At 50.7% G+C, this 16775-nt stretch overlaps 2 protein-coding genes across 9 annotated transcripts; both read right to left on the bottom strand.

Moving 5' to 3' along the window:
* Positions 1-904: 904 nt before the first annotated feature.
* Aoc3 (amine oxidase, copper containing 3) lies at positions 905-9729 on the bottom strand. 3 transcript variants are annotated; one of them, NM_009675.2, is made up of 4 exons: positions 7796-9729; positions 4333-4618; positions 3857-3986; positions 905-2950 (listed from the first exon to the last, which is right to left on the bottom strand). In NM_009675.2, the coding sequence occupies exons 1-4, from the start codon at positions 9393-9395 to the stop codon at positions 2669-2671; spliced, it is 2298 nt and encodes a 765-aa protein (NP_033805.1). In that variant the 5' UTR covers positions 9396-9729; the 3' UTR covers positions 905-2668. The 3 variants fall into 3 exon arrangements, with proteins under 3 accessions (NP_033805.1, XP_006532104.1, XP_017169719.1); XM_006532041.4 differs by lacking the exon at positions 7796-9729 and adding an exon at positions 7480-7609; XM_017314230.1 differs by lacking the exon at positions 7796-9729 and adding an exon at positions 4814-4918.
* Positions 9730-10527: 798 nt separating this feature from the next.
* Positions 10528-16695, bottom strand: Aoc2 (amine oxidase, copper containing 2 (retina-specific)). Of its 6 annotated transcripts, none has more exons than XM_017314533.2 (4): positions 13652-16695; positions 11895-11991; positions 11384-11513; positions 10528-11138 (listed from the first exon to the last, which is right to left on the bottom strand). In XM_017314533.2, exons 1-4 carry the CDS (start codon positions 15240-15242, stop codon positions 10872-10874), a joined length of 2085 nt encoding a protein of 694 aa, XP_017170022.1. In that variant the 5' UTR covers positions 15243-16695; the 3' UTR covers positions 10528-10871. The 6 variants fall into 6 exon arrangements, with proteins under 6 accessions (XP_017170022.1, NP_849263.1, XP_017170024.1 ...); NM_178932.1 differs by having other exon boundaries at positions 10636-11138; positions 11706-11991; positions 13652-15272; XM_017314535.2 differs by lacking the exon at positions 11384-11513 and having other exon boundaries at positions 11030-11138.
* Positions 16696-16775: the final 80 nt, after the last annotated feature.

The following is a 16775-nucleotide window of genomic DNA, read 5'->3' as shown; positions in this document are numbered from 1 at the left end:
CAGAGCAGGACCTGGAGGCAGGAGCTGATGCAGAGGCCATGGAGGGGTGCTGCTTGCTGGCTTGCTTCCCACGGCTTGCTCAGCCTTTCTTACAGACCCAGCCCAGTAATGGTACCACCCTCAGTGGGCTCTCCCCTATAAGTCACAAATTAAGAAAATGTCCTAAAGGCTTGCCTACAGCCTAGTCTTATGGAGACATTTTCTTAATCGAGGCTCCAACGATTCTAGCTTATGTAGGGTTGACATAAAACTAGCCAGTCCTGGTGGGAACAAAAAGATGGGCATATAAAGGAGACTTGAATTCTTTAGGTTGGAAGGATGTGGTGTAGTGAAGTCAGAACTCACAACTGAGCGCACATGCCCTTTGGCTCCCACCTCACTGCAGCATCTGCTTGTCCTTTATCCTTCTCTACCCACCCCAGACCATGTTATAAATGAAGCCAGCCACTGTTAGCCCTGCTCCTTACTGAAGAGTTCCCCCTTGATCTTTGGAGTCTGCTTTCTTTCCGCTCACTGACTACCCCCCCCCGCCCCCCAACCATGGTTCCACATCAACCTCTAGGAGAACATTAGATTGGACAGAGAGAAGTCAGGGAAATGTTCCAGGTGTCTGATCTCTTGAATGTTGTCGCCTCTCTGGTCAGAAACTGAGCAGCACCCAACACTGTTTCTGCCACTTCACCTCTTGGTTTAGCCTGGGCATCTGGCCAATCAGAAGCCCCCATTTCCATTGCTTCTCATTATTCCCTCCTTCGAGAGAAAGAATGGGGATGGAGGAAGCTATTGCTTCCGAATTTATACAAGAAAGGAAAGACAAGGACTGTATGGCAGGCTACCTACTTTTCTAGGTCTCAAGAACACAGGCAAGCCACACACAGCATGTTTAAAAGGAAAGACAAGACAGTTAGTGTATAGCCCACTTATTTATTTTGACGGGGCAATATGATCACATGGTTCCAATCCATGATGTTCAGAAGGGCAGGCAGAACCTGATTCCCTCTCAGCTGTCTTCCTCCTCAGAGGTAACTGGTCTTACTCAGTTCTCAAGGAATGCAGCAGAAATAAACAAATGTACACTTATCGCCTACTCATTTTTAGCTTTTCTTTTGTCTTTAAAGAACTCTCTTTTGGTTTGTTTGTTTTTGTTTTGCAAGACAGGGTTTCTCTGTATAGCTATGGCTGTCCTGGAACTCACTCTGTAGACCAGGCTGGACTCATGCTCAGAGATCTGTCTACCTCTGACTTCCAATGCTGGGATTAAAGTCATGTGTCACCGTGCCAGGCTGAGTTCTTTTATTTTGTATTTATATGTATGTGTCTGTGTGAAGGTATGTGCATTAAGTTTAGGTGCCCCTGAAGAGGGCACCGGCTCTCCTGGAGATAGAGTTATAGATTGTTGTGAGCACCTTAATAAGGATGCTGGGAACGGAATTTGGGCCCCTTGCAAGAACAGTGCACACACATCTTTCCAGCCTTTCTTCCATTAACTACAGTAATAACATTAGTTAACAACGGGGCTGGCCAGACTGCTAGGGAATGATGTATCTGTTGTTTTGAGTCATGTGTGTACCAGCCCCTGTCCAGGTCTCAGCAAAGACAAGCAGCAAAGAGAAACCCTGAAACAGGTCCCACCAAGGCAGATCAGACTCAGGCTCATTTGCATGCCTGCTTCTGATTGGGCAGACCCCATCCTATCTCACTGTCCCGAGCTGGCTCCTGCAGGCTACTGCACAGAGACCAGAGCCATTAGTGGAGCAGAGCCATAGAATAAAATAACCATTCGTCATAATCATAGCACCTCCATCTTCTTGTAAAGAGGGCAAAGCAGGGCTACCGCAGGGACAAGCCCTACTCCTTCCTGATATGTGACGAACGTTAGGAGATAGAAAAGCCTGGTCCTCTCCCATGAGGCTTTGCATTACATCTTTGAGATTTCCACAGACTCGGGTCCAGGAGAAGAGACTGCAGTTTGAGAATGAGGGCTCAGAGAACTCTTAGGACGGACATCGCTTTTGGACTGAGTAGGAATCCTAGCATGTATGAGCAAGCAGGAACTCCAGGAAGAGGGGAGGGAGGGGGGAGGGAGGAAAGGAGAGGGGGCGGGGAGGGAGAGGGAGAGAATGGAAATGAAAGAGGCTTAAGTAGGAAAGGGATGTAGATGAAGAATCTGTGGATGTGAGAGACTCAGAGAGACCCTACTTTGGGGGTCTCTAGAGAGTTATCCTCATTGCAGAGTCCTCAAAGCTATCATAAGCTTTTAAATGAAAGCCAAATAGGGGGTGCGGTGGGGGTGGGGAAAAGGAGCCATATTCAAAGCAAAACAAAACATAGCCATTACTCCAGGCTCCAACAAGGCTATTCTCCCAAGGCAGGAACTCAGTACAGGCACAACCAACAAAGTTCAGTGTCCCTGTGCATCAGGTTTCCATGGGCTCAGGATGCTCCAAGCAGAGAGGGAGAGACAAGGAGGGCAGCAGAAGAGAGAGGGGACATCAAAGATGTGGGGACAGAAGGAACCAGATCTTCAATCGAATTGCTCTGTGTACTGCCCGGCTGTTGCGCTACTTCCCAGCTCTTAGCTAGATTGTCCATCTTGGGGACACTTAATGGCGTGGGGAAGTGAGCACATGGTCTGAGCAGGAGCGAGGGAGGGATACTTAGAAACAGTTCAATTGTCTCTGTAAGCAAAGCCCCCATGGGAGAAGGCAGGAATTTCGGGGGCACAGGTGGCAGTCTGGGACAGGCAAGCCAAGGGGTTAACCTCACAGGCCGTGGCATCCTGGCCCTCCCGGAAATAGATGGAGTCAGCAGAATGAAAGGAGGGGTCCTCGTCAAAGAAGTTATACGGCCGGAGGAAGAAGCCCACTGAGTTCCCCGCAGTCACCGTGTTGGGGATATCTTCTGCATGAGGGATGTGCAAAAAGCCAGCCGTCACCCAGGCTACCAAGTCCTAGCAGGAGAGAGGAAATGAGGATGGTGAGGTTGGCCAGACACACCCTCTCTACACAGCCGCCTCCCAGGGAAGAAGCTATTCACAAGACCATAGATCTTGAATCTTTTTAAACAGTGTCTCTTTTGGATGTCCCAGAAGGATAAACATTAAAAGCTCATTGCATATTGGAAACAACCACTGTCTCCCCGAGGGAGGCTGGCTTGCATCTCCATCTCTCGTGCTTCCCATTACAACACCTTTCACCCACCCACCCAAGAGGGCGCTCACTACAGGCCACTTCGGCTTTCCTTCCCTCATTCTCTAAGAGTCCTTAAAGTATAACACAGAGAATTGTGGAACAGGGATGGCCAAGACTTAGAAGGATAATACACCCATCAAGGCAGAGATGGGAACTGTGGTCTGTGGTTTTCTCTAATAACTTCCAGCCCTGTATGAATCCTCAGGCCTGAAAAGGATTCAATTTCCAAAGCTGGCACTTTGAGGGCTATAGGTCTGAAGGATGCAGTTGTTTGCACATGACTTCTCTACTCGAGAAGAGTCTAGAACACTGGTTCCCAGCCCAAGGGTCTTGACTCCACAGGATGGCATGTTAGATATCTTGGCTATCAGATATTTACATTATAATTCATAACAGTAGCAAAATTACGGTTATGAAGTAACAACCAAATAATTTTATGGTTGGGGGGGGTGGGTCAGCCCAACATGAGGAGCTGTATTAAAGGATCGAAGTTTTAAGAAGGCTGAGAACCACTGCGCTAAAGGAAATGGTCACATCTGATAAAGTATAAAAGGCAAGGAGTCAGCTCCGCCTCTGTGGAGTTCCGATGGCTTTCGGGGACCCACCCGTGAGAAAGCGAAGCTCATCATGGCGGTCCATTTCTGCCCATCCCACCATCAGCTCACCTCTCCAGCAATGGTCTCATTGCTGATGAAGTCGGTGAAGTTCACAGTGGGGGTCCACGGGTCGTTCTGGTTGAAGATGCTAGAGCTGCTAGGCTCCTCCTCCTTCCTCTGGGTCACAGCCAAGTGATACCTAGAAGAGCACTGGTTAGGTCTCCATTGTCTCTAAGCTGCATGATGGAAGCAGGCTAAATGCTCTGACCCCAGCTTTCATAGCTCCTCACAGAGTAGTAGAATTCCCATCACCATCCTGGAGGGCCATGTCACACCCCCGCCATTTCATGGTACAACCCACACCCCACAGCCCTGAACGGGAAAGAGTTCTTTCCTGGCTTTAGTTCTCCAAGGGGAAATGACATCCTTACCCCAACCCCAGCATCCACAGAGACAATTGAACTGTTTCTAAGTATCCCTCCCTCGCTCCTGCTCAGACCATGTGCTGCTCACTTCCCCACGCCCTCTGATCACTCACCACTCACCTCCCCCAGGTGAAGGCTTTCTCTATGGGACTTTCCTGGGGCAAGGGCTTTCCAGCAAAGCTGAGTATCTGGATGCGGTAGCCCCGCCTATGACCCCACTTGTTGCTGTGGTTACTGGCCAGGTACAGGTAGCGTGGGGTGGCGCCCCCCAGTGGGAAGGCAGCCTCCTCCTCTGTCTCCAGCAGCTTCCGAGTCACCTGCAGCCTCTGCATCTGGTACTCCGGTTGCCAAGGTACAATCGTGGGGACAAAAGCCATATCCTCTGCCCAGGCCCAGTTCTTCAGCCCTGTGTAAAGTGTGTAAGCTCTAGTCATTCCACCACTGTGGGAATTTCTGCCATCTACCTGACTGCAGAGTGAGACCAAAGACTGTGTTCTTTGCTTCCCTCCCAGTCCGAAGATCTCCCCAATCCTTTAGGCAAAACTATTAACCTATAAATTGTAACCAAACAACCAAACAACCAAACAAAAAGAGTACCTACTGTTCTTCCACCGGGCTGGGATCATGCCCCAGAACCCACGCTGGGCCACTCACAGGCTCTAGCTTGTGAACTCCAGCTCCAGGAGGGTCCAACACCTCTGTTCCCAGTGGCCTGCACAACTGATGCGCACATACATACAGACACGCAAGTAAAAGTGAAAAATAAATCCTTCTGTTTTTGTTTTGAGACAGGGTTTGTTTGTGTAGCCCTGGCAGTCCTGCAATTCACACTGTAAAGCAGGCTGGCCTCAAACTCAGAGATCTGCCTGCCTCTGCCTCCTGAGTGCTGGAATCAAAGGTGTGTGTCATCACTGTCTGGCCAAAAATAAAATTTTTTTTTAAAGGAAAAGGCTCTGAGATGTAATTCAATCATTATTTTTATTACTTTTTTTTTTTTTTTTTTTTTTTTTTTTTGAGACAGGGGTTTCTCTGTATAGCCCTGGGGCTGTCTGGGAACTCACTTTGTAGACCAGGCTGGTCTCGAACTCAGAAATCCGCCTGCTTCTGCCTCCTGAGTGCTGGGATTAAAGGCGTATGCCACCATGCCTGGCTCCATCCATCTTTCTTTCTTGGAGTAACCTGTCTTTGTCCCTGAGAACAGAGCTGAATAAATTCCCTCCCTCCCCTCAGGCTCTCATAGGCACAGGGGTCAGAGAAGACACAGCCTAGGCCTGCATGGTGAAGAGGCCTCGGTGAGACAGGGACAGCATTCCAGGAATATAGCACAGGCAGGGATAGTGTGGGGCTGTGAGCTGTGCTCAGATAGCCTGGTTTTCATTTGAGCACAGGCCCGGAACCCTGGTGACCCTGGTGACCTTAAGGGAAGACAGCTGTTCGGCCACACCTCCTGGGCCCCAGGCTCCTGTCGCAGCTGCAGCTACGCCTCCCACAGCCCCCTGCAGAGATGTGTGTGGCCATCAGTCACATAGGCAATGCCCCAAGCTCCTGGTAATCTGTCTGGACTCAACCCCCACAGTTACCGGGCAACAGCCAGGATACCCCAGCCTACTATAAAAGGAGCTACTTGCTCTTCCCCCCACCCTTCTTATTTTCTTCCTCTTACTCTTGTTCCCTTCTACCACCTTTCTCCGCCTTCCCTTCCTCCCTCTCTCCACGTGGCTATGGCTGGCCTCTACTTCCCTAATCTCTCCCTCTCTCTGCCTTTCTACAATAAATGCCTTAAAACCATGGACCATCTCTGCTCATTGGGATCCGCCATGCTGGAGCAATGGAACAGGTCTTCCCCTAATGAGTTGCATGTCTAACCTCCCAGCGGGAGGCCTCCCTGCACCACCGCCACCAGCCAGCCAGCCAGCCAAGCTGCTCACCACTAAGCCGGCTGCCCCAAGGAGCCTAGCACTCTCATCTCCGAAGTAACCCGCCTGAGCTCTCTACTCCCTGCCCCTTTCCCTTCAGCCCCCAGGCCAGAGACTGCCCGAAGGCCCCCACTCTGTTCTCAGCTCTTCCATGACATACAGTGGCGTTCGAGAGGGAGAACCTGACATCCCTGGCCTCCGAGCAGCCCAGGGATCCCAAAACTGGCTCTTCCATGGAACCCAGTGGTGCCCATGGTGCCCAAGAGTTGGAGCCCAACTCCAGCAGTTCCACAGGCACCCCCAGATTGCATCTTTTCCCAACCCCGGAGCGGGGTCCTGCAGCTTCTCACAGCCCAACGTCCACCTGGCGGTTCCAGGGGTGTGCACAGTCAAAACTTTCTGAGTCCTGCCTTGCCCAGTAACCCTAGCCCGGAGCGGACGTGGGACCCTGTTCCTGCCCCACAGGACAGGACCTCCCCAACTCCTAAGACACCATTTCTGTCTACCCTTAAAGGATATTATGAAGACAAGTCCTGGAAGGCCATTCTAGTTAGGAGTGAAGCCCATGTTAAAAAAGAGATGCCATGGGCTGTGTGTCCAGGACCTGGGAGCATGTTGATACTGCTACCACAGTGCTACCACAGTGCCACCGCAGTGCACTAGAAAAGCTCTCAGGGTAGGCTAGAGCTGGCAGAAGGAAAGACCTTCTGGAGATGACATCCTGCAGGTGTTGGGAAGTCAGCAGCTGTGGAACGTGAAAACAGCATGCTAGCATGTGTGGGACAGCTCTCTGTACACAGTGGACCCTGGAACTGAGAGCATCTGGGATGGTCTATGGCTAGGCAGTGGTGGCGCACATCTTTAATCCCTTTGACGTTGGAGGCAGAAGAGGGCATATAGATCTCTGTGAGTTTGAGGCCAGCCTGATCTGCAGAGTAAATTCCAGGACAGCCAGGGCTACACAGAGAAACCCTGTCTCGAAAATCCTTAAAAAAAAAAAAAAGAAAAAAAAAAAGAAAAAAAAAAAAGTGGCCTAACAGGGACAGAGGGTAACACTGTGACCTACTGAGAGTTTTGAGAGATTTCATAGTCAGAATAGAAAACAAACAAACAAAACCCCAACTAGGTGATGGCTCAATGTAGGGAAGAAAAAAGAGAGAAATGATCTTCAGGAAATCTCAGAGCCTTGGCTGTCTCTGTAATCACAAACCCCAGCAGCCATCTGTAACTCTCTGCTCTCCACCATATCCAGGTACCCTGCCCTGAAGTGAACGGTGCCCAGAAAGAGATCAGGGAAGAAGAGAGATTCTCTCCCAAGGAAATGGAGAACAATACTTCTTCCAAGACTGACTTGCATGCACAGGGACTCTGCAGAGCCAAAATGTCTTCCAGTGCTGTACCACAGGCCAGACAGAGCTGAGTTGGAAAGCAAGCAACTGCTTGCTTGAACGGAGGCCTACATAAACCCCAGGGACCTAGCCTTCTCCCCGGGGTTAGCCATTTCCCAAGATGTTGTAAGGAGGTCACATGTATAGAGTCTGGCAGCTTTGCAGGAAGCTAAGATCCAAATGAAACTCAGCAGCCCCTCCTTTCCCAGCCAGACTGAAGGAAAGCATAGCCCCCTACCCCAATCTTTGTTTGGTGAGCAACCTACAATGATGTCTCACCTGCCACATCCAGATCCACTTTGAAGTGAGCGCTGTGGGTGTGTACCGTGCCCAGCGTGTGCGCCCCAACTCGGTTCCCAAACTTCTCACCAGCACCGAAGAAGAAAGCTGAGCTGATATAGCCTGTGGCGTGGAATTTGACTTCTATGGCCCCATTGGGGTGGAAGACCATGTCCCATATGTAGTCGTAATTGAGCAAGGTAGACACGGATCTGACCACAAGCACCGTCCCCACAACACCCCCAAAATAATGGGAGTAGAAATCTGAGTGGTGCCGCCGGAGTGGGAGGCCCTGGTTCTGTTCAAACACACAAAATGCATCACGTAGTGTCTTGGGGGCCTGAGATTCCAGAAGGAAGTGCCAGTCCACATAGGTGGCGAGGTAAGGACAGTCTACCCCTCGGATCAGGGGGGTAGAGTATTTGCCAATGCCAAAGCTACCGTCCACGTAGCAGGTCGACATTGATGCTGGGGAATTTCCACCGTAGAGGGCTATGGCCTCCTGGACACTGATTTCATAGGCCACCCTCTCCCCTTGAAAGCGGATATCAAAGATCCTTGGGCCACTGAAAGCTCCAAGGCCAAAAGAAAAAGCCCACAAGGAAGAAGACACTTGGCTCCCCTGGACACTGAACCGGGGTCCCTGGGGATGGAACTGCAGAGGGGGAGCTGGGCCCGGTGGCACTGAGGACTTTAGAGACCAGGACCCACCTGTACCATTGTTTGGGACCAATACCACATTCACCAGGCCAGCCTCAAACTGGTCCTCCAGCTGAGTGAGACTCTCATAGTAACGGCCTTGATAGAATACCTTCTGGATGGTCCACAGGGCAGGATCCAGGGCCTTATGATCTATCAGAAGCTCCAAGCCAATGGGGTGAGGGTAAAACCCAGCCCCTGAGAGATTGTAATACAAGCCAAACCAGGTGGCCCGGTCCCCTGATTGCAAACCACGGGGGGCTGTAGTCATTGTTAGCAGGTTCTGTCCCTGGTGTTTGTAGAAGCAACAGTGATGGAGGAGTCCAGAAGCTTGGGGCAGCTCTCTGTGGAAGATCATCTCCTCGATATCCTGATACTCTCTGTCCAACACAGGACGCCGGTAATAGGGCAGGGGGCCGCCGTGGCGCTCCACAGTCACATCCCGCATGTAGGAGGGGTGAGGCAGGGGCCCCACCACCAGCTCACTCACGTTGGGCTTGGGTTGTCCACCAAAGAAGATGATGGCCAATGCCTCTCTCACAGGTGGGGGCCCCCCTCTGTCCAAGTGGGCCAGGGCTGCAGCCTTGGCAGGCAGCTGCAACTCTACTGAGAAGACACAGTTGTCCGAGGGTCGAGCCTGGGCTGCATCCACCAGCCCTGGCCCCAGGTGCTTGGTCAGGAAGCTCATCACAGCTGTCAGCTCCTCTGGGCTCAGGTCTGCAAACGGCTGGCTCTGGCTAGGGTGTGTCCGGGGCTGGACACTAGGAAGAACAGAGGGGCAATGAAGAGGTTGGCTCAGTCCACCCCCATCTCCGCTCCTGCCAGCTAGCAAGACACAAACCAAAGCAAAGATGGTGATGACAGCCAGAGCCAGGAGCACTAGGGTGGTCTTCTGGGTCATTGCTTCTTGATGGACAGGCTTCTACCAGAAATGGACTCCTTTTGGCTGGGGTCTCCCAGGCGCTAGGCAATAGCAGAGCTTCTTTGTAGTCTGCTTTTGCCAGGGTGGGAAGGAGCAGGGAAGCCGGAGCTAGGGTTGGGAGGCGGGTCTGAGCTGGCTGCAGTGATATCCACAGACCTTACATGGCTTTGTCCTCCAGTTTCCAAATCAGAGTGCTCTCTGGGTCAGGGTTGGGATTGGGGGAGAGCTGGGGTTGGGGGAAGGGGGAGGGATCTCGTCTGTGTATGGAAATCCACTGCCAAAAAGTAGCCGGGTCTGCCCCACAGACTAACTTCTCCCCCAACTCCCACCTTATGAAGGCCGGGTGTTTCCTTTACATTCAGTGTGAAGTATTGTCCTGCCAAGGAAACCCCCACTTCCAGCCTCTTTTCAAAGAAAGATTCCTTGGCCAGGTCTACCTACCCTCCCAGCCCCGCCTTGTGGCTCTTACTGTTACTAATTTCCTTGGCCAGAGTCCTTGATATTCTCCTGGGATAAAGTTCTACATACTTTAAAAAGCCAAGCAGAATAAACTCGAATAAAAATTTGGCAGACCGTCTTGTACATAACCACGTAACTCCTTTTAGATACACACACGTAAGAAGCCTGATTTGATGTTGTGAACACCAGTGAGTTTTGAAGTGATAGAACTTGTGGCGTTTGAGTATTCCAAAACATTTTTTATAAATTATCATTTCAATGGCAGAAGCCAGGGGTAGTAGTGTATATCTTTAATCCCAGTAGTCTGGAGGCAGAGGTAGGCAGATCTCTGTGAGTTAAAGCCAGCCTTGAACTCATAGCAAGTTCCAGGACAGCCAGGGCCACACAGAAAGACCCTGTCTCAAATAGAAACAGATACAAAAGACAGGCAGGAAGCAAGAATTAGCCCACAGGGATACCCAGGTCTTTAGTGCAGAAAGGCTGCTAAGGAACAGAGGATGGGAACCTGGGGGCGGGGGGTGGGGGGGTGGGGGTGGGGTAAAAATACAGGAACAGAGCCAGATGGTGGTGGCACACACCTTTAATCTCAGCACTTGGGAGGCAGAGGCAGGCGGATTTCTGAGTTTGAGGCCAGCCTGGTCTACAAAGTGAGTTCCAGGACAGCCAGGGCTATACAGAGAGACCCTGTCTTGAAAAACAAAAACAAAAAGACAAAAAACAAAATTCAGGAACAGAACAGAGGAGTGTGTACATTCCATTCTTTTTTTAAAATTTTTTAAAAGATTTATTTTATGTATATGGGTACACTGTCTCTGTCTTCAGACACACCAGAAGAGAGCATCAGATCCCATTACAGATGGTTGTGAGCCACCATGTGGTTGCAGGGAATTGAACTCAGGACCTCTGGAAGAACAGTCAAGTGCTCTTAATCGCTGAGCCATTTCTCCACTCCACATTCCATCCCTCCTACCCTGGGGCCTCACCATAGCCTCAGGCCTATAAGCCTTCATAGGAAAAGGAGGGTAAGTTGGGGACACAGTCTGCCAGCTGTTGGGTGCAGGCCACAGGGTTGATGCTGCAGAGCCCGGCATCCTGGTCCCTCTCAAAGTACACGCTGCCAGGGGAGAAGATAGAGGGATCTTCATTGAAGAAATTGTAGGGTCGGAGCAAGAAGCCCACTCTGTTTCCCACAGTCACTGTGTTGGGGATGTCCTCAGCATGGGGGATGTGCAGGAAACTGGCTGTCACCCAAGCCACCAGATCCTGTAGGAGAAGAGAAGAATGGGAGGCTAAGAATCACCTCTTAGCTGCCATTTCCCAGCCTCCAGCCTCAGCCTGGCTTCTGCATCTGCCAGCCACATTCCTACACCGAATATCTAATAACCTGGGCAGGGTGCCACTGCTGTGACTAATTTCTGCCTAGTAGGGATAACCTGTATTGGACAGAGGCCGGACAGCCAAGACATCAGGAAGAGATGGCTTTCCCCATTATCTCTAAACCCACCAACCTCCCCTAAGAGGGTTTCATTGTTGATGAAGTCAGCAAAAACCGTAGCTGGGCTCCGCATGTCGTTCTGGTAATAGATGCTGCTGCTGTGAGGCTCTGCCTCCTTCCTCTGGGTCACCACAAGCTGGTACCTGGCCAGGAATTGTAGAAAGGCAGTGTTGGGGGAAAAAAAACCAAAGCGCTTTACAAGCCTAGAATCCCTTGGATCAGATTGATACCATTTCCCATCCAGTTATCCTTTTGAATTGGAAGGCAGGTCCAGGATGTGTGAGTGCTGAAGGGGACAGGTCTTCCCTTACCCCCGTTCTCTGGGCCCTCCTCACCTCCCCCAGCTGAGAGCCCTCTCCTCGCTGCTCTCCAGAGGCACATGCACACCAGGAGGGCTGTGGATCTGGATTCGGTACCCTCGCTGGTGACCCCAGGCATTGGTCTGGTTGGTAGCCAGGTAAAGGTATCGAGGAAGAGGGCTCCCCCAGGGAAATGCAGCCAGGTCCTCTCTGCTCAGGACCTGCCTGGTCAGCTGTGGGCGCTGTAGCTGAAGCTCTGGGTTCCAGGGGGCTGCTACAGGCTTAAAGACCGCATCTTCAGCTATCACCCAGTTTTTCAAACCTGTCAGGTTAAGGAAAGGGAGAGTTCTACATCAGGTGAGGTTGTTGAGACAGGATCCCTGGGTTGCCTATAGCACTGGTCTGGCCAAAGGCAGCAGGGAACACCTGTGCTCAGAGACGTGAGCCTGAGCAAGTGCTAGCCTGGTTTTTTTCAACCTACCATATTTCAATAGGATAACCATCAGGCATGTGTGGCTATGTGTATTAAAAATGTGGTTCTCCAATCACAGTAGTTGCCCTTAAAGAGCTCAGTATTGCTAGGGATAATTGTACATACCTGCAATCCAGCCCTTGGGAGGCAGGGGCAGGAGATGACTGCAAAGTCAAGGCCAAACTGATCTACATAGAGAGCTCCAAGGTGATCAGGGCTAAACAAGGAGACTCTGTCTTAAAGTAAATAAATAGACAGGTAAATAAATAAGAGGGAGTCCAAAGTCTGTTTAATATAGAGTGAAACCCAGCCTCAAATAAATAAACAAACAAATAAGCAAACAAACAAACCGCTTGGAAGCCACATAAGGCTAGATACGAAATGTTACAGCCTTAAATAAATAAATAATAAAGCAAGCTAGCTAGCTAGCTGCTTGGCAGCCACATATGGCTAAATACAAAATGTTTCTGCTCTTGCCAAAGGTTCTACTAACATCAGCCTACCCAGTAGGCCTTAGAACAGTTTGCTTCTGATTCCCACTCTCTAAATGTCTACAGCAAATATAACTAATGTTGTTTTATGGCTCTGCTCAATACACGGAAGAGCACACATGCTGACGGAAACACTACCGACTATGAGAGATTTGTCTTGAACTGACCTGGAAAACTCAAGCCCCTCCCACAGTCCCTGTAGGCTCCTCCCAGTTCTAGGACTCCAGCCCTCAGCACAGGGGACACTAGTGACAGCCTCTTTCAAAAGTATGATTCATAGCTTTCCATCACCCAGGAGCTTCTTAAATCCCACTGCATCCAAACCCTACATCATCCAACACAGTTCATCACATTCTTGAGGCTTCAGACATTTGGTTCCCTTAAATGTGACCATGATGCTCACACTATAAACCTAGTAACTGGTAGCTGGCTCTCTAATGACCAGAGCTGTTGAAAAGAATTTTCCAATTGGAGATTCACAGTACACAGGTCAGACTAGAATCTATTGCCACTATGTTAGTCTTATTTTTCCTGACCTCCTCTACCCTCACCAAAAAAAAAAAAGAAACCAAGCAAGCAAGCACAAGTATAGTGTGCAATGTGCACATGCCAAGACTTCCTACCCCATCTCCCCTGCCTTCCTCAGTTTCCCCAAGTGTAAAATGGAGATCTAGGGGGGGGCGGGCGGGGGGGGGAGCTCCATTCAGTTCCCTCAGGGTCCATTCCCCAGAGTCCCTCTCAAGGCTAAAGCAGCCAGGCCCAGTCATTATACTTAAACTAAACTAGCTTTACAACTGCAAATCTGGGGGGGAGGGGCTCAGCGGGTAGGAATTAGCAGAACCCCTTTCCCCTTTGGCCAGACACCCAGTTGTGAGTGCAGCTGCACTCAATCCTTTCTCCCTTCCCATACCCAGAGGGGTTAGAATGCCCCCTGAACCTTTCTGAGCTCACTCCTTGATTTGGGGACTTCCTGCCCTGTGCCCCATTCCCAGCCTTCAAGGCTCAGGCTAAGAACTCACCTGCTACATCAAGGTCCAGTTTGAAGTGGAAAGCGTGTGTATGCACCGCTCCCAGCACTCTTTCTCCCACACGGTTCCCAAAGAGGAGACTTTCAGCTCCTCCACTCATGAAGGCTGTGTTGATATAGCCCGTGGCATGGACACGAGCTTCAAGGGCCCCGGTTGGGTGTAGCATAAAGTCCCAGATGTAATCATAGTTGCCCACTGATGACACCGACCTGACCACAAGGCTTGAGCTGGCCAAACCACCATAGAAATGACCCCCGATGCCATTATGATGCCTTCGAAGGGGCAGTCCCTGGGCCTCCTCAAATACACACACAGCCCCTGGAAGCAGCTGGACTGACCCCGTGCCCACCAGTACATGGATGTCCACCATTGTGGCTTGATAGGGGCAATCCACCCCCCGAACCAAAGCTCGGCTGTTGAGACCAAGCCCATAGCTGCTGTCCAAGTACCGGATCGTCATTGTTTTGGGGGAATCAGCACCATAAACTGTCAGACACTCCTGGACACTGACTTCATAAGCCACACGCTCACCCTTGAACCGAATATCAAAAATTCTTAAGCCACTGAACACCCCATGACCAAAGGTAAATGTCCAGAGGGGAGATGTCACTGAGTTTCCCTGTATGTTATACTGGGGACCCTGAAGTGAGAACTGAAGAGGGGGAAGAGGAGGGTCTGGAGTGACTCTAGGCCTCAAGGAGGAAGCTCCACCTGGTGTGGGTAGAGGGACCCGAATCACTTCTAGGCGGCCAACTTTAAACTCCCATTCCAACTGGGCCAAGTCTGCATAGTAATGCCCAAGGTAGAAGACCTGTTGGACTACCCAGTCGGCAGGGTCCAGGGCCCCGTGGTCCAACAGTAGCTCCAGCCCCACAGGGTGAAGGAACACTCCAAGACCTGAGATGTTATGGTAGAGGGCTATCCAGGTAGCTCGATCGCCTGCATGGAAACCACTAGCAGTAGAATGCAAAGGTGCCAAGGTGGAGCCATTGTAGTTCAAGACAGAAGCCAGAAAGGTGGGTGCCTTTGGTAGCTCCACTTCTTTCAAATGCCTCCATATCTGAACAAACTCAGTTTTCTGCATGGGGCGCCGATAATAGGGCAGGGGGCCGCCGTGGCGCTCCACAGTCACATCCCGCATGTAGGAGGGGTGAGGCAGGGGCCCCACCACCAGCTCACTCACGTTGGGCTTGGGTTGTCCACCAAAGAAGATGATGGCTAGTGCCTCTCGCACAGGTGGGGGCCCCCCTCTGTCCAGGTGGGCCAGGGCTGCAGCCTTGGCAGGCAGCTGCAACTCTACTGAGAAGACACAGTTGTCCGAGGGTCGAGCCTGGGCTGCATCCACCAGCCCCGGCCCCAGGTGCTTGGTCAGGAAGCTCATCACAGCTGTCAGCTCCTCTGGGGTCAGGTCTGCAAACAGCTGGCTCTGGCTAGGGTGTGTCCAGGGATGAATTCTGGGAGGTATGGAAGGGCATCGAGGAGACTGGCTGAAACTGCCTTGCCTGGTCAGCAGGACATAGACCAGAGCAAAGACAGTGAGGAAAGACAGCCCCAGAAGCAGCAGCAGCACCTTGAGATTCATGGCTGGCACTGAAGCTCCCCCCGTCCTGAGAGCTCATCGGTGTCTGACATTGTGGCAGGCTTATATTCAGGATGATGGAGAGGAATGGACTAAACTCCACCCTGTGGGCTGGACAGGAAATCTCTGATCGTGCTTTATGTAGTTCTGTTCCAATTTTCTGTCTTGTGCTCTGGCTCAAGACATTACATAGCTTGCTCCTGTCCCTAAACTTTGACTGCCAATGGTCACTAACTACTACGTGTCATCATTTAGAACAGGTGAGAGGGATGGGGTGGGTAATGGAGCTGAACTACCTGAGAAGGCAGTTTCGATACACACTCCTTCCTTTCCCTGTCTAACACACAAGTACTAACAAAACACCTCTTAGCAGAATTACATTCCCAGTTCCCAGACCCACCGCCCAACTCAGCAATGAGCAGTCAGCTCTACCTGGGACCTAATGAGTGCCTGACTTGGGAGACCCAGGCCTTACTCTATCCAGTCAGAGAGACGACTGGTTGAGGTTGAGCTGTGTTTAGGTCTATACAATGATCCAGTCCAAGTTATGTAGCCTTAAAGGGGCTACATATCCTGAATTTCTTCCCTATGAAGGCGCATGAGGCATGGTCATTTATACTGATAATACCAACACTCAAGAGGAGTGCTGAGAGTTCAACTAAGCTACATGAGTGAATTATAGGTCAACCTAGGTGATACCCTGCCTTAAAAAATAAAAAGCATAGCCAGGGAGAGGTACTATATGCCTTCAATCCCAGCACTCAGGAGACAAGCCGATCTGTTGAGTTTGAGGCCAGCCTGGTCTTTAGAGCGGTCCTAGGACAGCCAAGGCTACACAGAGAAGGGTCTTTAAAAAACAAACAAAAAAACCGAATAAATATATAAAAAGCATAAAAGTATTCTGTGGAGTGCTTTTGATTAAAATGTAGCCTTACACAGCAAGTGCTTAGTAACCCTGGAGGGAGGGAGGGAGGCAGGCAGGCAGAGCAGGTAGCTAGTGGCTCTAAACTCTGGGATAGAATAGAGTAGATGCCCCTCCCCTACTGGGACCTTAAACCTCTATAGACAATGAAGAGTCTCACTGTCAGGAGGGAAGTGAGGACATGTTATTTTAGAGGGATGTAAGCCTCTTATGAGCACTGTGGGTCAGTATAAACCAATACCAGGAGTTCCCTCAAAAAAGTATGTATGAAGTAAGTATGTATGTATGAATGTATGTATGTATGTAGAGGCAAGCTGGTATGGAGGAAAAGGACTGGATCGACAGGGTCAGCCCGAGCTGCTGGTCCCACACATAACCACAGCAGCCTCTGCTGGCAGCTCAGGGTATCACCAGGAAGGACCTGGAATCTGGTGAAGACAGGCAGCTTTCACACAATTGAGCGTCAACACACAGCAGGAACCACCTCCCATTAGTTCTTGCACTGTGAAGAGGAATGAAGGTTCAACTAGTAAGTTCACACACGACAGGCTAGCCAGAGTGTCTGTGAAGATGGGTGTCTGAATGCTCATGTGTGACCCTTATGTCCCTCAGTC

This window comes from Mus musculus, chromosome 11 (genome assembly GCF_000001635.26).
Source record: "Mus musculus strain C57BL/6J chromosome 11, GRCm38.p6 C57BL/6J".
Lineage (NCBI taxonomy): Eukaryota > Metazoa > Chordata > Mammalia > Rodentia > Muridae > Mus > Mus musculus.
Note: the sequence above shows the minus strand (reverse complement) of the source record. Positions and strands in the feature narration are given on the sequence as shown.